Raw genomic sequence first — 24,849 nt, forward strand, 5'->3', positions numbered from 1 at the left:
TAGCACCAGATCAAGATTTGAAGTCCCCCTCTGTTGCTTATAGTCATGGGATGCTGAGAGAGGAGCTTTTGCCTTCTCAGTCCACCATCCTATATTGCACAGAAGTGGTCTGCAGGCTAAGAACTGCTTTATAAATCTTCAGTATGTTCCCCTAATATAAGATATTGCTAACCTTGAACTGTTCATTTTCTCTGCCAGGTGGATGAAGAATACAAGAATCCTCACACGGTAGACCGAATTCCACTGGGGAAGCTGCCCCATCTTTGGGGACAGTCCTTGTACATCCTTAGCTCCCTGCTGGCAGAGGTAGGGTTTCTAGGGTGGAAAGCCATCCATCTGATTGGAGTATAGGAAATTGGGAAAAGCACAGTGGTTCTCTGTACTGAGTGACTGCCAATAGCTTGTGCAGCTTCATTACCTTCAAGGTCGCCTGGGCTGTTTTGGGACCCTGTCTTTTCTCTGGCCTTACATATCCATATTTTAATAAACCAGGTCAGATCAGCTACATGCCATGCTTCCTGGCTCCCTCTCACCAGAATCTCTGGTATGTAGTTAGAATCTGTTTGCATTGTTGCTCAGCAGACATGAGAACATTTTCAGCCAAGATAAGCACATCTGATCTTAGAAGAGACAGGGTTTAGGAAATTATTAGATGGGCTAGAAGCTCTCTCAGCCCAACACACAGAAGCAGAAGGGCTCTTCAGATCTCTCTCTGGAAAGAAACAGAAGGCACACATCATCCTTCAGATACCGCAGCCCACGCCAACCCTCCTCTTGACCCGTACCCTCTTGCCCCCAGGCTTCTGTTGGAAAAGCTTTAAAATGCGTCTCCCAGTCTTGAGTGAGAAACTTCAGCTGAGAATTCTGGTGTGGGGAAGGAGCCTAAAGAAGAAAGGGACGGACCACATGAGGCTGGCCAGCCTGTATGCTTCGCCACCTATAAAAGTGGGGAAGCAGACAGTGCATCAGAATGTTACTGGGCACTGGAGTGGTAAAGACCGTGAAAGATAGCACAGTGGACACATCCCCTGGGAACACTGGTTGCTGAGGTGGTTCCCAGGTATGTTTAATCTCCCAAGTTTCACGGTCATAGCTTAATTTGTAGCAGTTCACATATATCCTTTTGTAAGCCAATCTTGTATCCAACCAGCTTAGTCTCTGGGCCTCAGTTGCCTCACCTGTAAAGTGAAAATTTGGGCTTAATTGTCTGCACGGTGCATTTCAGCTCAGATTTCAGTACATGTAAGGTGGGAAATAAAGAACTCCACTCCCCTGAGACCTCCTCTCCAATATAAAAGTCTCCCTATGGGCCCAGCAATAGGTCCATTCCATCTCATGTCACCTTCATCCCCTTTGGATGCTTGCATCATTCCTAGAAAGTGCAAGAAGGTATATTTTGAAAGAGCTCAGATAACAAGATGGCAAGAGTTTTATGTTCCAAAGCAGGCAGCCCTGAACCAAAGTCTCACTGTAGCGCTTTCGGCTTCCCCACCTGTAGAACAGTGATGGACACAGGAGACTTGAGTGCACATGCAGGAACTGGGCTAGCACTAGCCATAGCTTTCTTCCACTCACACAACGCGGGGGTATATTTGAGTAACCCTCAGAGCTAAGCACCAAGCATGCAATACATTGATCCGTAGCATTCTGAGTAGTATACTCTATTATGGAGAGAAAGACAATCAACAAATATGAAGAAAAGGTTTTTGACTGTTTGAGCCCCCAAATGTGTCGTTTTCAAGTGTAGGAACAAGGCAAAATCTTAGTTAAAGCAGTGTTTCATAATGTTAATGCTCCTCTCTTCTTAGGGATTCCTTGCCACTGGTGAAATCGATCCCTTAAATAGAAGATTTGCTACTTCAGTCAAACCTGATGTTGTAGTACAAGGTTTGTAAGCGTTTTTACTGTCCATCTTGAATGTATAAAATCAATGTTAATTTTCCATTAACATTGTTCCCTAGTTGTTGAAAACTTTTAAAGGGTGTTTAGCTGGGTTCTAGCAGTGCGTGCCTGTAATCCTAGTACTCAGGAGGCTGAAGCAGGAAGGCTCCCAGCATTAGGGAAGTAAGAGCAGTAGGATCAGAAGTCAAGGTCACCTTTGGCTTCCTAGAGAGTTTAAGGCCAGTCTAGCCCACATAGTAAGACCTTGACAAAGGAAAAGAGGGAGAGAGAAAGGAAGTGATTTTTGTACAATAAAATGTACGGATCTATGAGAAATTTTGTATAACTTAGGAGGCCCCAAAAGCAACAGGATTCTTCCCACCTACAAATTTACTTCCTACAAAGGAGCTGTTTTCTGGAATCTAAATCTTGATTATCACTGGAGCACAAATAAGTCATTCTTCATCACTGTCATTCTGACAAGTGGAGTCTGAGCCTGGTGCAAACTCAGAACCCAAGTGAAGTGGATCATTTGTCTCTTGAAGGTCTGGCCTATGGTATGCACCAAGAGCAGCAATCCCTTCTGTTTCCTCTACTAAGGGACTGGCAGCTCTGGCACATTTTGAGGACCTTGTAGCACTCAGGTGCTGTCAAATGTCAGCCACTGTGTATATAACACATTGCTCCTAAATTAAGCTACATACCTTTGTTCGTTTGCATATTCTTTGGTGCTTTGAAACAGAGTCTTACTTTGTAAAACTGGCTGACCTTGAATTCAATACATAGCCAAAGCTGGCCTTGTGCTCACAGACATCCTCCTGCCTCAGTCTTCCAAGTGCTGAGATTATAGGCATGGAACCACCATGTCTGGCTTAGGTTTTACACTTTGTAAGGATAAGGCTTGTATTCTCTTCTGTGTTGATTGACACCTGTGCACCCACACACTGAAGATCATGATTGAACAAATAAGAAAGCATTCCTCTTTGGGGCCACTGGCCCCTTTTAATGAGCATGCCATGATACAGTGAGAGGAGCTGGAAGCTGACATCTCATCAGTAGTGTATGCAGAGTACACCTAACCACCATAACATTCTCATTAGGTAACAATTGCGACATTGCTTATCTCCCTGAAGCTTAGAGGCTAACTTATTCATTCAGGGATCTCAGTTGACAGCTGGTGGTGGGAACCTATTATTGACAGCCTGGTAGGCTGATCCAACTGCACTTCTTAGTCTCCACACTTGGCCAACACATATTCTGCTAATTTGTCTCTTAAAACTACAAGAGTTCTTTTCCAGTGTGGGCCGGGATATATTAATAGCTCTCAACCAGCCTTTTAATCTATTGATTTTATTTTTAATTGTGTGTGTGTCTGTGTGTCTGTGTGTGTGTGTCTGTGTGCACCTGAGTAGGAATTTGTGCATATATTGTGCAGTGCCCAAGGAGACCAGAAGAAGGTGTTTGGATTTCTGGAGCTGGAGTTACAGGCAATTGTGAGCCACCTGATGTGGGTGCTGGGAATCAAACTTGGATCCTCTGGAAAAGCATTGGGTACCCTTAACTATTCAGCCATCTCTTTACCCCAGCATTTTTTTTTTTTTGATGTAGTAGAACAGAGCAACATTACCAGAAGATCTAGCATGAAGTAAGTTAGGGGCTGTTTCAGAAACTCATGCAAATCCAGTGAGATGCCTCAACAGATAATAGCACTTTGCCACCAAGCCTGACAGCCAGAGTTCAATCCCCGAAGCCCATATAGTAGAACAAGAGAATCGACTCCTGCAAGTTGCCCTTTTACCCCCACACACATGCTATAGCACATGCATCCCCCCCCACTCAGAATAGAGGAGGGGAGCTCATGTGATTGCATCAGACCATGAGGCTCTCCCCAGTGTCAGGTTACAACCACTCCCTGAAAGAGACAGTCTTCCAGAGACTGGGAGTGGTGCGACTTTGATAAATGTGCAGTTCTCTTTGTCAGTGGCAGTTTCAGAAGGGGTAGTTTTCAAAGTGTTGAGGGAAACCATGGTCAGTCCTGCAGAACGAGCAATCTCATTTATTTGAGACCTGGGGAAGAGGGGGGCTAGACTCAAGTTCTCCCTCATCTGTTTTGGGCTAATTAAGCATTCTCATGGCTTCTCTTAAGGTTCACTGGAGAGATCATGGGTATTAAAACCGTTTAAAAAGCGTCAGGTGGTATGTAAATGTAAGAGGGTAATGTTCAGCTCTCTGTGGCATTTATATGTATCGCATGTTCAGCACCCACCCCAGCCTGTGGATACAATGGTAGGATTTGGGGAAGGCACCCTAACAGTAGCTTAGCTTTTTTTCTCTGGACCGAGCATGGCCCTTGAGACCCTCTAGTTTCTGAAAGGCTCTGCTGCAGTTGGGTAAGATACCAGCCGCTTCCTGTGACTGGCTTCCTCTTCAGCAAGCCCCTTCCAGACCCCATCCCTTTGCCAGCACACTGCTTTCTCATAAAGACAGGCAGTGCTGGTATGATAGATACCGCCCAGCCATCACTGATGTGGCCCTAAGCTAAAACTAATTTCTGCATCAACTGCCAGGACCCGGATTCTTGGAGGTCCCTGCCAGCCAGAGAGCCAAGGACTCAAACCAGTTTGCTTGGGTGCTCTTTCTCATCTGTAGGGTTTTGTACTGTGCTTCTAAGATATCAGTAGAAGACTGCTTCTACTGCTATCTCCACCAGCAGGCGTACTTTCTTTTCTAGGGAAAAGAAAGGTATCTTCTCCTTCTCTTTCCCAGGCTAAAGCATTCACTGTAAGCAGACACTGTGGTATTCTCATTTCCTCTGCCTTTTGGGAGCAAGAGCACAGATTTCTGGCATCCCCTTGGGTAGCTGTTTGTACTCCCACCCCTGTGTGAAAGGACACAAGGCATATTTAGATAAATGTGGACCCAGAGAGAGGCAAGACATTATTTCAGATAGGTGTGGAACCTATTGAAGGCTATTTCTACAATCTCTCAGACTGTCCTGCGTAGTGAGGGCACTTGACAGATATGTATAGTGTGTGTGTGTTGATGTACAGTTAGGACAGAAACAGGGAGTGCAGCAGGACAGACACCACTGTTTTCAAAGCCAAGCACAGGGAATGTGCTAGCATGCCTGGTGCTGGGCAGAAGGGACAATCAGTTCCGTGTGTCAGTGTGCAGAGACAGCAGACACGGATCTGAAGCAGGTTCTTTGTTCTTGTTTGCAGTCGCTGTTTTGGCAGAAAACAGTCACATTAAGGGGCTGTTACGGCAACATGGGGTAAATGTCCAGAGCATCGCTGACGTGCATCCAGTTCGAGTCCAGCCAGGCCGGATTCTTAGTCACGTATATGCCAAACTTGGTAGGTCAGGGAAGCATTGGGGGTATATTTGGTTCTAGGGTTGGGCTAGAAGAAAACATTGTTCTAAGTTCTGAAGACCTGGGCAGAGCACTAAGCAGGTCAACCAGTTGTTCCTCTCCATTGTGAAGAATGGGCAGGCAAGCAAATTCCCCTCAGCTTGGTCAGCCCATACCACCATAGGAGGGCCCCACTGTCTAGTAGATCTATTGGAGTATAAGTAATCCCTTTGGAATGTCACAGTTGAAAGAGTCACTAGTATCTGGATACAGCTTCTAATTGTTATCTGTGGTGCCCCAAAATGCTCATTGTACCCACTAAAGTAGGAATCAGTTCTCTTTTCTTAGAATCTGAATTTGTTTAGTTTATAGCTGACTATTAAATAAATTCAAAGCCAGTATTAATAAAGCTCTTTTAGTAGTTGTGCTCCATCTAGAACAAACTGGCTGTGTTCGTGTCCATGCATGAAGAGAGGGGTGAGATGTGGTCTCTGTTCAGCTTTGTCCCACTTTTTAAGATGCCATGTGTGGTGTTAGGAAAGCAATCTCCTGAGTATATTGTCAGACACAAAATTAAGCCCAGACCTAGCCGACATCACTAGAAATAGCTCTTACTCTGTTATCTCTAACTCTGCTTTCTCCTTTATATTTCAAATAGGACGAAATAAGAACATGAAGTTGAGTGGTCGACCATATCGCCACATTGGTGTCCTAGGCACCTCTAAACTCTATGTGATTAGGAACCAGATCTTCACTTTTACACCGCAGGTAACAAGAACAGGCCAGCTGGCCATGCTGGTGCATGCCTTTCATTTCAGCACTGGGAAAGCAGAGACAGGTGAAACTCCAAGAGTTCAAGGCCAGTCTGGTCTATGTGAGTTTCAGACCGGCCACAGTTGAGACCCTGTCTCAAAAACAAACAAGCGAAAACTAAGTGAAGAAAAAAGTGGCAGCAGTAGAAATTAGCCAGCATCCTCTCATTAAGTTCTCTTTTCTGTCTGGTAAGCATTTCTACTTGAAACATGGCAAGATTTTACATGCCTGGGATCAGGCGGAGGGATAGAAAATGCTTACAGTAGGTACTCAATTGATGTTACTTGAATCAAATTGAATGTGTCATCACTTCCAGACATGAATACATGCTTTACAATTTGACACATCAGTTGGCTCATATCACCTAAACTTAATAGTCCGTAACCCTTGTGAAGGTTGTCATAGGACCCTCAGTATGATACACAAATGGACTGATGTGCAGGTCCCCAGCCCCTTAAACTGGCTGTGGTACTTATCTTCAGAATTTTTGTTCTTGAAGACAACTTGATGGAGGATTCTCATTGGCTAATAAACAAACTGCCTTGGCTTTTTGATAGGGCAAGATTTAGATAGGTGGAGTAGACAGAACAGGAAGTGAGGTAGATGGCTCAGACAATTGCCCTGCCCCTCCTCTCTGGGGCAAACTGCCATGCCTCACCTCAGAGACAGATGCGATGAAGCCAGCCGCCAGGTCAGACATGCTGAATCTTTCCTGGTAAGACACCACTTTGTGGTGTTACACAGATTATTAGATATGGGTTAGTCAAGAGATGTGAGAATTAGTTAATAAGAGGCTGGAACTAAGGGCCAGGCAGTGTTTAAAAGAATACAGTTTGTATGTTGTTATTTCGGGTTTTAAGCTAGCTGGTGGCTGAGAGCAGGGCGGTGGGAAGCCGCCCGCAGCTCCTCACTACAAAAACTAACCTAGTGGAAGCAGCTAGAAAGACAGACAGTGTGGTCACTTTGCCAGTTGTGAGACACAGCATGAACCCCTGCCCACCTGCACATGTGGTTGGCTGTAGGATCTTGCCTCGGTAGCTGCCACTTTAAACCTTGCAAACTATTTCCCTTAGTACCAAATTCTAAATGTAGAGCTGAGTGTGCACTAGCACAGAGGTCAGGAGAACAGTTGGATTTTTGTCTTCATTGTTGTGGCAGTGCCTCTGGTTGGCATTAGGCAGGCATCAGTCAGATGGACAGTCGTCCCAGCTCTCCCTCACCATGGAAGTATTTGCAAACCCAGAATCCCCCAAAGGGGTAGCAATTACCCCTTTGATTTGCCCTCTGTGGCGAGGACAGTCTTATCCCTGTGGGAGGAGCTGATGGCAGGTCTAGGAGCACACCTTTCCTGTCGTGCTCGTGTGGCTGCAGCTGCTAGGCATGGGACAGATTGTTATATCTCATCTCAGAGAAAGTGGCGGCCTGATTAAGGCCAATACCAAACATATTTCTAGCCAGCAGGTTCAGGATCAGCGCTGCCTTGAGTGACTGGTGTCGTGTGGGAATAAGTGAAGGGTGGCCCTTGACTTGGCCTGTTCTAACTTTCAGTTCACCGACCAGCATCACTTCTACCTGGCCCTGGACAATGAGATGATTGTGGAGATGCTGAGGATCGAGCTGGCCTATCTGTGCACCTGCTGGCGGATGACGGGCCGCCCCACACTCACCTTCCCTGTCACGCACACCATGCTCAGTAATTCCTTCCGTGAACTCCATCTGCTGGGTCATGGGCTCTTATCAAAATATTTAGGACAATTGCTGTGGACAGTGGCAAATACTGAAGGGGATCCTTAGTCATTTGGCCTCTCTGTCTCGGGAATCCTCTGTACCATAAGGGTTTTGATTGGGTCGTGCTGGTGAGAACATTGCAGTACATTGTACTCCCAGATGAAGAAAACTCACTCATTGTTTTTTTTTTTCATTAGCCAATGATGGATCAGACATTCATCCTGCAGTTCTTTCTACAATTAGGAAACTAGAAGATGGGTATTTTGGAGGTGCTAGGTAAGTTGGGATTTCTTTTCGTTGAATAAGAATAGCATTTACCTTTCTGAAAGTCTTTTACTGTCCTTTTCCCACTGTTTGCATCAGTTTCTGAAGCTAGACATGCAGAATTTTAGAGCAAGAAGGAAATTAATCTAATTCTGTCTCCCATGGAAAACTAGAATCGGGTCTAAAGAAACATTGGGGTGATGCCCTATTATTCCTTCCTGGGCTCTGGAAGTGCACCATCATAGAGAGGTGAACACAGCAGTCTCTCAGAGGGGTCCTGGAACATGACCTAGGGAGGGGCCAGAGGTGCGCAATTAAAGCTGACTTGACAGATTTCTCAAGGGCCCCCAGAAACAAAGCACCTTATTAGTCCTGCATGAGTCCACCAGCTTCAGTAGCATAAGACCTCTTTGGGTCTGTTATCCTACAGTATGACTCTCGGGTATGATACTTAGGCAACTTAGGTGAATAGGGTTGCTAACTCTACAGGAGTACCTTTCTCATTTTGTCCCTCTGAGTGGTGCATGGTAGATTTCTCTGTAGACTCTATATCCTCATCTCCATGAATCTCTTGGGAGTATGTCAGATATCTCCCCAGTGGAGCCTCAGCTGTGCAGACAGACCATGGTACCTTCCCCAGGCAGAGAGAGGAGTCTCTTGGGCCAGCTTAACAGCTGCTGACAGTGTTTGAAAGTCAAGTTACCTCTTCTCGCATCCTCCCACCTGTTGCAACAGGAAAAGCATGACCATTTTCTTAATTTCAGGTAAGGTACCTTTTACCTTGCCCTTTACACCATATCTAAGTAGGCAGACCAGTGTGCCAAATACATTTCCATCACGTGAGACTGATCTCTAGAACTTTCCATCTTGCAGAAGTAAAACACCATACATAAGAGCCAAGCCTCTGCTGCCCTGCCTGTCTACAGCACCATATCTTCTTGTGTCCCCATAGTTGGGGCAGATAACTTGTAGCATGTACGATCTTTTGACGACTGACTCATCTTACCACCTCACTTTTGTCCTTCCAAGGTGAACTTGACTGTTTTTATAACTTTGGACTCAACTGATTTTTTTTGCAGCTCCTAAAGTTGTCCTCTGGGTCCTTGTAGCTTCCTATGGGGCCCATTGTAGCCTAAAAGTGGCTTTCCCATGCAGGCTGTCCTTGGCCTCTTGGGAATATCAGTCAAGACAGTCCCCAATGTGGTGCTGTCTACATTTGCAGAGCTAGAATTGGAACTCCCATCAGCATCCACTTCGCAGCAGTCTGCCTCCAGCTTTGCTAAGTTGCCACCTAGTATATATAGCATCATGACCAAAAGAAAATATAGCCCTAGAATGAACCAGCTTACCAAATACATTATTTTATTGAAATCTGATCACTGTAAAAAGATTATAGTGTGTAGTTAGGAGTTTTGCAGTATGTCTTGAATGTTGTCTCATTTAGTCTTTGCTTTGTGGCAAGCTAGGGTCTCATCTGTGGACAAGGAACCATAAGCTCAGAGTGTCAGGACTGTAAGACAAATAGATACAAAGCACCAGGCAGAGAACCGTGGAAAAAATTGTAGTGCTAGGGCTCCCCAGCTACCTGTTGTACTCAATTGCAGTTTGTTTTGCAATGCTAGGAATCAAATCCAGGGCCTCAGGCTTATATGCTCTCTACCTCAGAGCAACACTCCAGCTCCCAATTCAGTTCTTGATAATTAAGGTTGAATCTCATTGGACTTCTTTATATTTAAGTCTGTTTTTGTTTGGTTTTGTTTCGTTGAAAAAAAAAAGTTGAACTCACCGTACAGACTGAACTCTACCCCTGGATCTGCTTGGAGTCTCATGCTACCAAAAGCTCTTTTTTGTTTGTTTGTTTGTTTTGTTTTTTCGAGACAGGGTTTCTCTGTGGCTTTGGAGCCCTGCAACTAGCTCTTGTAGACCAGGCTGGCCTCGAACTCACAGAGATCCACCTGCCTCTGCCTCCCGAGTGTTGGGATTAAAGGCGTGTGCCACCACCGCCCGGCCAAAAGCTTTTTAAGTGACTGTCTTCTTTCTTCAAACTCTCTTTAGCCTCATAAAGCCCACTCCTTTCACCTGTACCAGACAAGAGGTTTCCATTACATTTTGGTTTTCTGGCCTACTTCCCCAATCGCAGAGCAAAACAAAAGAAGCCTTGGAACTGGCCCTTGGCTCTCCACGAGAAGGCTTTTGTCCATTTAAGGGCAGGCTTCTCTTCCCCAGCTGTCATCTTGTTATATGCCTTTTGCCCATTGAAACATGGGCGTCTGTGAAGGTAACGGTTGTATGGCATACTCTCATTTCCTCCATAAACAATTATATCCTGAATTCTTAGGTTTTCACACATATTAACTAAATCCTGATCGGGTGCTGGTAGCTCAGAGGGAGGTCCTGTTGTCTCCCACTTTAGGATATGACATTTCTGTAGAGCAGAAACAATGTGGGCTCCCAGTACCTTGGTTGCTTATACCTCTTTAGCAAGACCCAAGCTGCCAGTTTTCAGTGTGGCATTTCTTAGCCCAATACAGTAGGGTCTGTGCACGGTGCACTGGTGTCAATCTGAAGATGCTAAATTAATTCAGTGACTCCCTTGTAGAGAGCACCTTAACTCTGAGGCATGTGTCTTCCATCAGAAATTCCCTGCACCCAGCTCACCATGTTTCATGGCAAAGACAAGCACACCAGGAAAATTATTGCTTCTAATCCAGTTGTTAAGAGAGAGAAATTATTTCTTCTAATCCAGTTGTTAAGGGAGAGAAATCCTGGAGGTTGGTTCTAACTAAAAGGGGTTTGCACAGTTTATTTTGTAAAGCTGTGAGCTGATCAGGAAAGTAGATTTGTATTTTTCGGCTTGGGAACAACAAGTTGTTATGACTCTTTTGACTTTTAAATGCTCCGTCCTTTTCACTTTATACTTGTGAATAAATTTTTTGATGCTTTTGCTTTTTGAGGCATAGTCTTTCATTGTTGAGGCTGGCTTCAAACTTTCTGTGATGCAGAAGATGGGCCCAGCCTTCTCTTCCTCCTGCTCCTACTTCCCAAGTGCTCGAAGTACAGGGCATTCTGCACCAGTCCTAACTTTTCTATTGAATTTTGGGTTTCTTTCTTGTCTTATATAGGGTCAGTAGTTACTGACTCCTACAGAAGTGTGAATTAGCTATTGAAGGGTTTCACAGGGATTCAAAGTGGAAGTCTGTGCAGTCCGCCTGTCGCCCTAACATAGTGCCTTCTCAACAGAGTAAAGCTAGGAAACCTGGCAGAGTTCCTCACTACCTCATTCTATACGTACCTGACCTTCTTGGATCCAGACTGTGACGAGAAGTTGTTTGATGACGTCAGTGACGGGAGCTTTAGCCCTGACAGCGAGTTCGAACTGGGCGGATACCTGGAAGACAACAGCCATCCAGGTACCTTCTGTCAGAATTCTGTCGAGTGTTGCTTGTATCGCTTTCAACCCTGGCACGGTGATAAAATTGCCTAAGACCCAAATACAGAAAATAATTGACAAGCAAATGAATGAAAACAAGGCTTCTGAAGATCGCGTTCACTCGAATGAATAAAGTGCTGGTGTAAGAGCCCAAATTACACTGGCGCCCTTGAAAGGAGGGCTTCATAGGCCCAGTAGGAAAGTCTCAGGTACAAAACTATTCATAAATTGATATTTTAAAAAGATGGTTCCCATTTATTTATGTACTCTCTTTTTCTCTATCTCTCTGTCCCTCTCTCTCTTCCTCTCTCTCTTCCTCCCTCTCTTCTCTCTCTCTCTCTGACATACCATGACATACATAACATATATGTAGAGGTTAAAGGACAACTTTTGGAATTGATTTTCTTGTTCTACCATGTGGATTCTGAGGATGGAGCTATGGGTGTCAAGCTTGGCAGCAGGCACCACTGCCCACTGAGCCATCTCGCTGGTCCTCTTTTTATTTTTATTTATTTTTTAATATGGTTCATTTGCACCAGCTGTTCCTGGTGCTCCTTAAGTGGGTTTTCACAGCTGTTTAAACTAAATGCTGACCTGAGAGTGAACCCAAAGCTTCACGCATGCCTGTACTGCTGAGCTGCACCACCAGGCCCTTATAAAATAGATTCCTAAAGGAGAAACACATTGCTTGATTTTTTTAAAGGAATGGTAGGAATGACCTAGTTTTGATTAGACATGAGCGGTGAAACCCCACACGTATATAGCATGTCTTAACCTGAATGTGGTTTCAGGTCAAAGCGACCCAGTTTTACTTTGTTTGTTGTTTTGTTTTGTTTTTCAAAAGAGTGTTTCTCTGTGTAACAGCCCTGGCTGGCCTAGAACTCACTACATAAACGAGACTGTCCTTGAACTCACAGAAATCCACCTGCCTCTACCTCCCAAGCGCTGGAATTAAAGACATGTGCCACTACCACCTGGCTCAGTTTTTACTTAGATAACATTTGAAAGTGTACAGAAAGCTCCATAAGGCTTAGCTTATTCTAAGATTAAAAGACAGGATTCAGCTGCTATTCTTCATGTTGTTTTCATATTCTGCTGCTTACCTTGGGAGGGTGTGACTTAAACACTGTCTCATTCTGGATCTCCTTGGTCTGGAACGAAGATTTTCAAACAATAAATTTATATACACATGTTATGTACCTGTCACTAGCTTATTCCTTTTAGTTTGAGTGGAGGAGCAAATTTATTCTGCTAATCGTTGTCTACTCAACAGCTTGTTTTTATTGATTCTTTTCCTTGGTTGTCCAATTGCAGAAAGCCAAGATGAACTTGACCAGTATATCAACCACCTTCTTCAGAGCACAGCCTTGAAGTGCTACCTGCCCCCTCTTTGTAAGAAGTCAGAAGACAACCATGTTTTCAGTGCTATCCATTCCACTCGGGACATACTTTCTGTGATGGCCAAAGCAAAGGGTTTGGAAACTCCATGTATGTTATTAAGCTCTTCTGCCTGTTAAGATATGTTTTTGTTGGTTTTTTTCGTGACAGGATTTCTCTGTAGCTTTGGAGCCTGTCCTGGAACTAGCTCTTGTAGACCAGGCTGGCCTCGAACTCACAGAGGTCCGTCTGCCTCTACCTCCTGAGTGCTGGGATTAAAGGCGTGTGCCACCACCGCCCAGCTAAGATACATTTTTTCATCAAAGTCATATAATTTGAGTCAATCCTAAACGACAAGATGTACCCCGTTCCCCAGCCTTCTATTTCAATGTGACCCCTTTCAGTTCTTCTACATGTTTCTTCTGGAATTTCCCTATCTCCATATTTCTAAAATAATGTGTTTACTTCTGTCCTTTGAGGTGTCATTTTAACCTATAATGTTATAGTGTACGATCAAGATTTTGTTGTCTTAAATTACCACTTCCCTACTTTGTTTCCTGACCTACAAAAGAAATGGTCTAAAAATTTAGTTCAGTCTTCACACTTTATAGGCTATGTACAGACAGTATTCTTAACTGAACATTATAGTGCACTATGATTACAGTCCTATTTTTACTTTATGCTTTTTCTGAAATGAACATCATCCTTTTTTGCTTGCCTATCTTCTTTCTAAGTCTTCCAATGTCCTCTTAATAAGATTTCTACAAGGCAAGTTATATTAATGAATCTCTTGAGTCTTTCTTAGTCTACAGAAAGTCTTCTTTCTGGACCAGCTGTGCTATAGGCCTGCTACCTTGACTTGCTTTTTGGGTTAGTGTTCCTGTTTTCTATACCTCAATTATCTCTCTTGGCAAAAGTTAATTTGGTGAAGGACATCCAGTAGCCTTTTTAGAAACGACAGGTAGTGGGTAACATTGAGCCTTTCCATGTCTGAAAATGCTTGCAAATATTTTATATCCACTTGACAGTTTGGCTGAATGGAGAATCTAGGTTAAAAATATATTTTTCTTCAGATTTTTGAAAGTATCACATCATAGAAGTAGTTGGTGTATACGTGTATGCACGTGTATTTGTTTGTGCATGCGTGTGTGAAGGCTGACAGTCCAACCTTGGCTGTTCCTCAACAAGGATGCTTGCCACCTTGTTATATTTATTTTGTTCTGTGTTTTTGAGATAGGGCCTCTCACTGGCCTGGGGCTCACTGATTAGGCTAGGCTGGCTGGTCAGCAAGCCTTAGGGATCTTTCTGTCTCCGCCTCCAAAGGATAAGTGCATGTAGGCATGTCCATCTCTCTCTGTAGGTATGGGAGCTCAGGTCCTCATACTTGTACTTCAGGCACTTTCCTGATGGAGTGCTCTTCAGTCCCTTGTTATATTCTTAGTACCAGCCTCAGATTTGGACTCCACAGCCTGCAAATAAATAAAGGAGAACCTTAGAATGTGTCACATAAACATAGAGAAGAAGGTTCTCTTCGGGTAATACTTTTGCTTTCTGGTATGTTCTCACTTGGCTTTTCCAAAATTTTGCCTTAAGCATACAGTTATTTTTCTGTGAACTCTTTATTAACCACACTGAATTTTAGTTACATTTATTTTTTTATTTGGTATGGGTGTGGGCACACATATGGAGGTCAGAGGGCAGCTTGTAGGAATTGGTTCTCCTTCTGTCATATGGGTTCCCAGGATTGAGCTCAGTTTATGAGGCTTGGCAATAAGCAATTTCCCCCACAGAGTCATCTCAATGGCCTATGTATAATTAATTTTGTAAGTAGAGAAAAGTAAAGAAATAAACATAAAGCACATCTTTTAGTCACCACATTTTAATCATTTGTTTTTGAAGCTCTAATATAATTACATCATTTCCTCTTTCCTTTCCTTCCTCCAAACCCTCCTGTATATCTCTCCTTACTCTCTTTGAAATCGTGACCTCCTTTTTAATCAATTATTGTTGTGTGCATGTATGTACATGTCCCAGAAAGCAACACCTCAGTTCCATTAACATTCCCAATTAGCTCCTTTCTTACTCCTAGGCAATCATTAATCTGTCTCTATATTTTGTTAATTTTGGATCCATAGAATAAACTGATGCATACCATATATGGTTTTTCATGATTGGCTTCATATATATATATATATATATATATGTGTGTGTGTGTGTGTGTGTGTGTGTGTGTGTGTGTGTGTATCCTGCTTGATCTGTATAATGTTACTTGTATGTACATTTTTAGGGCTAGCCATTTGGAATTGGATAACCAATTAGTATACTCTTCCCTGGAGAAGACTATTTCTATAGCTCTCAGCATTCTTTAGTTGACTGTATTATTTAGGGGGGGTTGGTTTGGTTTGGTTTTTTGTATGTATATTTGTGTGGGACTGAGAACTCATGGGCTTTCTCCTGTCTACTTTTGTTGTGAAATATTATTTTAAGATGTGTTATATTTGCTTATGCTGAAGAACATTTATTTAATGATGAAAAGATGTGGTGAATTCTTTTATGTTGCATTTGTTTAACTCTGTGAAGCTGTGTTTCTTTGCCCGTCTAAAACGCCGGATTGGTGTAATATAAAGCTGAACAGATAATAGCTAGGCAGGAGAAAGGATAGGCAGGGCTTACAGGCAGAGAGAATAAATAGGAGGAGAAATCTAGGGAGAGAAGATTGAGGAGAAAGAAAAGGAGAAGGAGAGGAGGACTCCAGGGGCTAGCACCCAACTGCACAGCAAGCCACAGAATAAGAAGTAAAGAAAGGCATATAGAATAGAGATAAAACCCCAGAGGGAAAAGGTAGATGGGATAATTTTATTGAGAAAAGCTGGCTAGAAATAAGCCAAGCTAAGGCCAGGTATTCATAAGAAAGAATAAGTCTTTCTGTGTGTAATTACTTGGAAGCTGAGTGGTGGACCCCCCAAAGAGTAAGCGTTAAAAAAAAAACAACAACATATTTTGGCATGTCTGTTTTTGTTGTCTGTTCGTCTCGTGTTTAGGTAGTGATGTTAGTGAGACTTCGTGGGTGTAGCTTCTGACATTACTAGGAGACAGCCTCACAGCAAACTCCTCGGTGCTCCAGCTCTTACAGTCTTTCTTCCTGCTCTTCTACAATGCTGTCCGAGCGTTACATGTGTGAGTGTTTTGTAGATGTGTTCATTGGAACTGAGATCCACAACTCTGCAGTTTGATTGGCAGTGCTTTTCTGTAATGGTCTCTTTCTGTTTCAAAGAGGTGTTTCCTTGATGAAGGGTAAGGACTACATTTTCTGTGGGTATAAGGATAAATGCTTAGATTGTTGTAGGGATTATGTTGCTTTACTAAAGAGGTGCTTGTAGGTTCTCCTCCAAGAATCGTAACTTCACTAATACTGAGGAATTTTCTAAGTTTCCAATACCAAATATGTTTTCCTTCTTGTTGAATGGATCTTAAGTCCAGTTAGAGAGCTTTAGGTTACCACCACGATATGTATGCCACCAAAGTATGCATAACCTTAGGGTTGTCGTGCCATGCTGGTTATTGGTGTGGTTCATAGGCATCATAGCTGCTGAGTAGGACTGTTGGTTGCTTCTCTCCTTTAAAAGTTTGCATGATGCCTTCTGGTACCATGAAAGCTAGTCCTCAGGGAGGATACACTGAGGTTAATTCTACCTTATGGAATTTATATTGTGGAAAGATTTTCTCTCTCCTTCACTTACAGTAGATAACTTTGCTGGGTATATTAGTCTAGTCTGGCTATCGTGGTCTTTTAGGATTTATAATGAATTACTCCAGGATAATCTGGCTTTCAAAGTTTCCATTGAGAATCAGCTGTTAATTCTGATGGGTTTTCCTTTATATGAAGCATTTGTCTAATTATTCTTTATCAATAAAATCTTTGGATTCACTAAGGAGGCAGAGGCAGGCAGATCTCTGTGAGTATGAGGCCAGCCTGGTCTACAAGAACTAGTTCTAGGACAGGCTCCAAAGCTACTGGGAAACCCTGTCTCAAAAAACCAAAATAAATAAATAAAAATAAAAAACTCAGGGTTCAAATATCACAGTAAGAACAACTGATCACAGAAGCAGCAGAGAAGTGACCAATGACCTCTCTCTCTCTCTCTCTCTCTCTCTCTCTCTCTCTCTCTCTCCTTCCTTGATCTAAAAAAGCTGAGCCTCTAGGCCTCACCCTACCACTTCCTATGTCTCTCTATATGTCCTTGGTCCTCCAAAACTTTTATGACTAATTTTGGTCTGCTAGTAGTTAACTTCATCCTCTGATTCAAGGTAAACTTTATTGATAGTCTCGGGAGTATCAAAGTACAATGAAAATATCTCACAACATTTATATGTAACTTGTGTTTTTTCTATGGTATGCTATGGTGATTTTCTTCTCTGATCTTTTCTATTTGGTGTACTTGTATGGGTATGTCTTTCCTTAGTTTGGGGAAGTTGTCTTCTGGATCTTGAAAATCTGGTGTATGCCATTGACTTTGGATTCTTCTCCCTCATCTATACCTATAATTCAAAGGTTGGTCTTTTCATGGTATCCCACATTTCCTGTACTTTTCCGTGTGTGTGTGTGTGTGTGTGTGTGTGTGTGTGTGTGTGTTTTAGTTCATGTTCCTTTTTATTTGGTTTCAAGCCTCTACTTTCTTTTCAAGTCCTGATACTCAATCTTCTGTTTGATTTCATTCTACTTGGAAGGCTTTCCTTTGAGTTTTCTAGTTAAATTGTTGAGGTTTTCAATTCTATCTTCATTTCAGCTTAAGTCCTCCTCAGTGTTTCTGTCTTCTTACTGAACTCCATTCCCAAGTGCTGAATTGTTTTCACCTTTTCTGGCAGCCTGTTTGTCTTTTCTTGTACATTGCTCGGGCATTTAGTCTCTTTAAGCTCTTTCTCCTTAATTTCATTTAGCAGTTTGTTTGTGTTTTCTTCAAACTCCTAGACAAAGTTTATGGTTCTTTTAAATTCTGTGTACTAGAATTCATCTAGGGAACTCTTCATCGGCAAAAATTTCTATAGGACTTGTAAGCTTCAGAAAGAAGGTACTAGCATGATCTCTCTCTCTCTCTCCCTCTCACACACACACACACACAGAGAGAAGGGGGGGGAAGAAATGGACTTGTAGAGTTCTTTTGTTAGTTCTGATATGGATAGGACAGCTTGGGATAGAAAAAAGATGTCTTGGTGAGATGGGCCTAGAGATTGGAAATGGCTTGGGTGGAATGAAGTCAGATGGATAAGTGGCATGGCAGTGGCCTTTGTGTTGGGAGGTAGCCAGAGCCCATCCTGTGGGAAACCGAGAGATAGAATGTTGTGCGGGCTGGGGTGGCCAGGCTAGGCTGGGGCACTGGATATGGGACCTGAGCTAAGTCTGGTGGGGTGAGAAGGTGGGTTGTTGAGGGAGAGACTCACCAAGCTAGAACCTGGAGAAAGATGTGGAGATATGGCTAGGTGAAGAGGGTCCTATATTGATTTTTTATTTCAAATATTAGCTGATTCCAAGTTCCTTCCACCTTCCCTCCTCCAGATCTACTCCATTTCCCTTCAGAAAAGGGCAGGCCTCTCAGGGTTCTCAGCTGAACACGCATAACAAGTTGCAGTAAGACTCAACACATACCCTCATATTAAGGCTGGATGAAGCAACCTAGCAGAAGGGAAAGGGGTCCCAAGAGCATGGAAAAGAGTCAGAGACAGCCCCTGCTCCCACTGTTAGGAGTCCCACACAAACACCAAACTGTCATCACCCTGACATATATGCAGGCCCCGTGTTTTCTAAATCACTTGTCTTTCAACCTTTGTCTTTGCTATTTCTGAAAATGCTATTATTGTCTTTCCTGTTTTTAACCGATTCTTGAGGATTTGTCCTTTGGAGGGGGGATCTTAGTTAGGTGGTTTTTGTTCAGTGGTTGTTTTGTATTTTTGGTGACAGTATCTTGTTGTGTGGTACGGGCTGGCCATGGACTCAGCTGACATTGAGTTTGTAGTTCTCAACAGAGTGCTGGGATTACAGATGTGAACCATTTAGCTTGCTTTAGGAATCCCTTTTGAGTATGCATTAGTGAGGGAGCTAGAAATATGGCTCTGTGGGTAAAGGGCTTGCTGAGCAAGCATGAAGGTCTGAGTTCATATGTCCAGCACCCGTGTAAAATCCAGGCATAGCAATGCACATCTGTAACTCCAGCACTACAGCTGTGGTAGTGGGGAGTGGGGGTCGGGAGGCAAATCTCTGGAGCTGAATGAGTGAACTACAGGTTCAGTGAAGAGACACTATCTCAAAACATAATGTGGAAAGAAACAGAGGAAGAAACGTAACGCAAAGCCCTGGCTTCCCCAATGGATGTGCACAACACAGAAAATACACATGAGCTACTTGTTAGTTTTCTGAGTTATAATATAACCTGAAAGACAGAGACATCATACTGCAGGACCACAGATAATAAAAACATCCAGAGATGATAAAAACTGAAATCCAGAGCAACCAGCAATGCTAGAAGGAAGCCCAGACACCTCAATCACGAAACCCTGTGACCTTGGGCAAATGTTCCACCTTCTCTAGGTCTCAATTTCCCCATCTAGAAAGTAAAAGAGAGAAGTGGGGTGCTGGAGAGATGACTCAACAGTTTAGAGCACTGGCTGTTCTTCCAGAGGCCCCGAGTTAAATCCAGCAACCACATGGTGACTCACAACCATTGATGGTGGGATTTGGTGCCCTCTTCTAGCATAAAATCATACATGTGGATAGAGCACGCATATAATAAATAAATAGGAAGCCAGATGTGGTGAGACAAGCCTTCAAAAGAGAGAGGGGGAGGGAGGAGTGAAGTCAGGCATCACCTCTTTTAAATTTGTTTGCAGGCCTAAAATGCCCCATTCCCACCAAAAGAAGGGCTTTGTCATTATCCTTCCTCACAAGCGCTTTCTTCATTGTTTTCTCTTCCAGTTTTTCCAATGGTTTTGCCAACTAAAGTTCTAAGTGGACACCGTAAGTCACTGAATCTTGTTGACTCCCCTCAGCCACTCCTAAAGAAGGTAAAGTGTTTTGAATTGTTTTGTTTTTGTTTTAATGTAATCCTTGATAATACTGGGTTAGTCCCAATAACTGTCTCAAATGATGACACTTAAAAAGCATATTTCTTTATACCCAGAGTTTCACAATTGAGACAGTCTACATGATGCTGTGAATCTAGGCACGTAGTTGTCTGGAATGCAGTTTGCATCACTGCATGCTCTGAGTTTGTTGCATACCTTTGCCTTTTGCCTGGAGGAAAAGTCCTCTTACTGCCTCTCTGCCTGCTCTTCAGAACACAGGAAGTAATAGAAGAAGCACACTTAATAACCTTCCTTATCTCATCTGAGCCAGCCAGAGCTCAGAACAGAGCATGGGACTTTATTACTTCATTACTCACACCCTTTGGTCTGGTTTTTGAAAAAAAAGGTCTCAGTTTTTGGCCCAGGCTGCTCTTGAATTCACAGTCCTCCTGTATTGGCCTGTCAAGCACCGTTTATAAACGTGTACCGCTACAACTGCTCCTTCATACTCCTAATGTCATGAGATTCTTAAAAACCATGACGTCTCGGGGTGTTGGGCCTTTTTTTTTTTTACTGTTTTATTCATACAGATTTCCTGATTTTATCCCATATGAATCAAAATATCTATTGGAGAATATTTTAATCTCACCTCATTTTTTAGGTAGTTTTAGACAAGTACTTTTTTTTTATTCTAAAAGATATTTCATTGAAAGCTTGGTGTGCTAGCATTGACTGTAATTCCAGGGCCATGGAGGCAGAGGCAGAAGACTGCAAATTTTCAGTCAGCTTGAGTTACATAACAGGTTCTAGGGAAGCCTGGGCTACATGATGCGAGCTTATTCAAGAAAGCGAACCAATATGTTCTTTTAGAGTATAACATATATACAGAAAAGCGCACTTACCAGTAGAGTGCAGTGAACTGCCCTTGTGCCTCCTCCTAGTTACCCCATCCTATAGTCTTCAGATAACTGCCGGGGCCTGGGGGTGTGACTCAGTAGTAGACTGTTTCCCTTGCAAGGTCCTGGGTTCCTTGACAAGAAGCACGGCTCTTAAGATCTGTAACAGTAGAAGTTGGTTTTGTCTGTTTTTGAGTTTTGCATAAATAAAACTGATATGTGTGTTAATCTGTTCAGTCTAGTCCCTTGCGAGTGTTGACTGACATAGATCACTATTGAAGATCATAAAGGCCTGTAAATAACATAGTACAAAAGATTTCCTGAAAAAAAAAAAAAAAAAAAAAAAGCCTAGCATAGTGCTAGCATTCAAAAGCAAAGTTGGTGTTTCACCTTATGGTCATCTAAAAGTTCCCATTATCAACCCCTTTCCCTCCATTTTGGCTTTTATATGGCCAGACTCCTGAATATGACTACCAGTGGCCCAGAGATGACCGTGGTGAAATGGACTGTGAGAAGCTAGTTGAGCAACTGAAAGACTGCTCAAACCTCCAGGACCAAGCAGACATTCTGTACATTCTTTATGTGATAAAGTAAGTGCCTTCATGCCTTTGGGCTACTATACCCCATCAGCTGCCATCATAAAGAACAGAAGCGGATCTCATAGTACACCGAGTACAGTGTAGGTGACAGCCTACTTCCTCATGGATGGCGCCTTTCCACCCTTCCTCACATGGTGGGAGGGAGGCACAGCAAGCTCTCTGGGAACTCTCATAATCTGATGGATTATGAGGATCTTTCTTCATGACCTCCTTACTTTCCAGAAACTCTACATGCCAATACCATAACTCTGAGGTTAGAATTTTCGTATGGGGATTTGAGGGGGACACAAGCATCCACGGTATAGCAGTAAGTTTATGGACTTCACCATGTTGAACTTAGTTTTCCATAATTCGTTTTCCTGATCTGTTGGCATTGCAACAGTGCCAGGCCATGATCACATTCACCCAAATTACCTAGGATCATTACACACGAGACTGCTGTCCCTTTCTCTGTCTCTTGATGCTGGCCTTCCAGAAGTCTGGGTGAGACCAGGATTCCATAGTGATGTGTGAACACTAGGCTTTTGTTTCAAAAGACATGGCATAGAAATGTTTGCTTAGCCTGAACCCTCTTGGTGAGCATCAGAGTTACTTAAAATGTCCAAATATTTGGCAAAATTCACGGCAATCCATGTTTCACCCAGCCTTGACAGTATGACCTTTATCTTTGTATTTTTCTGCCTCCTTTCAGGGGTCCCAGCTGGGATACCAATCTGTCTGGACAGCGTGGAGTCACTGTTCACAGTCTTCTCAGCGAGCTCTATGGAAAAGCTGGCCTAAACCAAGAATGGAGTTTGGTTCGCTACATTTCAGGCCTGCTCAGGAAGAAAGTAGAGGTCCTGGCTGAGGTCAGAATCCGCATGCGTGCCGGGTTGTCCATTTATTCTCTCTAGCCCCATGTTTCCTTCTTCCGATCTTCTAGTTATGGAAGCTCAAGGCAAGTGCCTCCTGTCACTAAAGGAACTCAGGGAACCTAACCCAGCACTGGACAGGCCCTCTCCTGACTTCACTGCTCTGGAAGGAGAGGAGAGGAGAAGGAATTTTCAAGTTTATTAGATTGTTTCTTTCTTAACTACAGAAAGCAATCACATGAAACAAAGTCCTTCTTTCTACATGTCACAGTACAGTAATCATTAGTGTTTATATCCCTGAGGCCCTACAAAATCCAGAACCACTTCCTGTGGCTTTAAGCAAGTGTTCTTAAGATGCTAGCCATTGTTACATGTGAATACTGAGGCACTTGTAAGCTAGGCACACAGTGTGGCTAGTAACTCTAATCTTTGCTCTATTAAGCCTCATCCCTGCCTTGTCCAAATAGCAGGGAGTCCGGGGTGTCTGTTCTAGTGGATGGATCAGGCCTGCGGCCCTACCTGGGAGACACAAAGATTACAGGAATCTAGCCTATGTGGGTTACTAAGACAGGGTTTTAGGTTTGAATTTCTCTGAAGGGCAATATGGATAATGAAGTTCATAAAGGCAAATTTCTGGTGCTGGTGGCACTTAACTGTCTCAGTTAGTTTTGCTAAATTTATATTCCTTTGTACACCTCTCCCTCCCCCACAAAAAAAATGTGCAGGCCTGTGCAGATCTGCTGTCCCACCAGAAGCAGCTTACAGTCGGCCTGCCCCCTGAGCCCCGGGAGAAGACCATCTCCGCGTGAGTCCCCACTGGAGGAGCTCCCCAGTCTGTAGAGGAACACGGAGAGAGCATTGCAGTTGGGGAGCTGTGGCAGCGGCTTTTGGAAGATACTCTGTCACATGGGTGCTTATAGTATAGAAAGCAGGAAACTTAAACTGAGAGCAAGGTGACCCTGCTCTGAGGCACCCATTTTGTGTAACCTGCTGCTCTTTCCTAGGCCTCTTCCCCCAGAGGAGCTCACAAAACTCATCTACGAGGCCAGTGGACAGGACATCAGCATTGCTGTCCTCACACAGGTCAGATGCTGATACAGGAAGGGCCTGCTGGGCCACAGCCTAACTCAGGGTGCCAGTAGGCCTCTCAGGTTCCCTGAAGCCCTCTTCCCATCTGCACCAGGAGATCGTGGTTTACCTGGCCATGTATGTCCGGGCCCAGCCTAGCCTCTTTGCAGAGATGCTCAGACTCCGGATTGGATTGATCATCCAGGTGATGGCCACAGAGTTGGCTCGGAGCTTGAACTGCTCAGGTAAATTGTCATGGCTTGCCAACCCTTCCATCTTAGCCCTACCTCAAGGCCTTTCCATGCAGAGAGCCACACTCAGGCACTTCTGAACAGACTTCCACTCTGGGCGATCTTAGGCCCAGGTTCCTTTGTGAGAGGTGCTTCCTGTCAGGCCACATAGCACAACAACGTTCTTCACTGGGGTTGGCAAAACAGCTGCCATGTTTTCCTGAGAACCTTTGCTGTACCTGACAGCTAAGCTCGAGTGATAGCCTCTCTGTAAGATGTCACCCTCTACTTCCTAGCACCTTCACTGAGAGAAATAAATATAAACATCATTTGCAAACCACATCCCAACAGCAGGGATCAGTGTAATGGGAAAAATTCTATGTCTAGGAGTTAAATGCATCTGTACTGACCTAAACAGAGGTGTTTGTATTTGCCAAGGATTAATGTTTTTCAGGCTTGCATCACCAGTCATGAGCAAGGAGACCCACCAATGCCTTCTATATCACCCTCTCCCACCCGAACTACCCACTACCAGCCCATGTCTTGGCCCCTTATAAGATGTTTGCTTCTAGGAGAAGAAGCCTCGGAGAGTTTGATGAACCTCAGCCCCTTTGACATGAAGAACCTCCTGCATCATATTCTGAGTGGGAAGGAGTTCGGTGTGGAGAGAAGCGGTGAGTCAGTGCCATGAGGCCTTCATGGGGCCCACGTGCAGATCAGCACCAGCGTCGACGGTTCCCTATAAGGAAGGGATTGTGCGCTTCCTCTTTCAGTGGGATGGACTGGGGCGTGGGCGCAAGGTTCTTGCCTGTAGAGCCAGGGAGCACCCTCAGAGGGTTGCATTCCTTTGTAGGTTATAGTGGTATGTGAGCTGAGTGAACTGCACACCTTTGTACCCTGCATCTCCTGCATCCCTGAGTGTCCTGAGGGGGAGCTAACCCCAAGTGTCAGGATCACAGGTCTGCCCCTACAAGATACCCCCTGTGGCCTGGCTTTTGGTTTGCATCAAAGCCTTTGTAGCCAGAGAGTAGAAGGCAATGCTGGATGACCTGTGGGGGCCGGTTCACTCACTGCAGCCCAGTGTTACTCATTTAGTCCTTAGCCGTCTTGGAAATCTGCTCACAGTGCTAGGAAATCTAATCACCCAAGTCCTGGTGTGCTTCTTGTTCCCAAATGTTCCCTAATTATAATTGAAGCAATTATCATTTCTCCTCATAAAAAAGCTAAATGATTTGCAGACACATTGGTGAATTTATTTCATCAAGCCAAAGAAACACACTGTGGGCTATCATTCTTTTTATTTA

The 24,849-nt window shown here is 43.7% G+C and overlaps 1 protein-coding gene across 4 annotated transcripts in view; it reads left to right on the forward strand.

The window, feature by feature from the left end:
• Nucleotides 1-24,849, forward strand: part of Phka2 (phosphorylase kinase regulatory subunit alpha 2) — an 84,685-nt gene that overhangs the window by 48,084 nt on the left and 11,752 nt on the right. For all 4 annotated transcript variants that reach the window (XM_038315962.2, XM_038315963.2, XM_038315965.2 and 1 more), the window contains exons 13-27: nucleotides 199-306; nucleotides 1,809-1,887; nucleotides 5,103-5,237; nucleotides 5,892-6,001; nucleotides 7,595-7,739; nucleotides 7,972-8,050; nucleotides 11,279-11,448; nucleotides 12,783-12,956; nucleotides 19,813-19,901; nucleotides 21,254-21,387; nucleotides 22,088-22,244; nucleotides 22,973-23,052; nucleotides 23,252-23,330; nucleotides 23,431-23,560; nucleotides 24,118-24,219. In XM_038315962.2, coding sequence (XP_038171890.1) covers nucleotides 199-306; nucleotides 1,809-1,887; nucleotides 5,103-5,237; nucleotides 5,892-6,001; nucleotides 7,595-7,739; nucleotides 7,972-8,050; nucleotides 11,279-11,448; nucleotides 12,783-12,956; nucleotides 19,813-19,901; nucleotides 21,254-21,387; nucleotides 22,088-22,244; nucleotides 22,973-23,052; nucleotides 23,252-23,330; nucleotides 23,431-23,560; nucleotides 24,118-24,219 — 1,771 coding nt within the window. The remainder of the gene's footprint in view (nucleotides 1-198; nucleotides 307-1,808; nucleotides 1,888-5,102; nucleotides 5,238-5,891; nucleotides 6,002-7,594; nucleotides 7,740-7,971; nucleotides 8,051-11,278; nucleotides 11,449-12,782; nucleotides 12,957-19,812; nucleotides 19,902-21,253; nucleotides 21,388-22,087; nucleotides 22,245-22,972; nucleotides 23,053-23,251; nucleotides 23,331-23,430; nucleotides 23,561-24,117; nucleotides 24,220-24,849) is intronic.

The sequence above is a fragment of the Arvicola amphibius genome, chromosome X (genome assembly GCF_903992535.2).
Source record: "Arvicola amphibius chromosome X, mArvAmp1.2, whole genome shotgun sequence".
NCBI classification, from domain to species: domain Eukaryota; kingdom Metazoa; phylum Chordata; class Mammalia; order Rodentia; family Cricetidae; genus Arvicola; species Arvicola amphibius.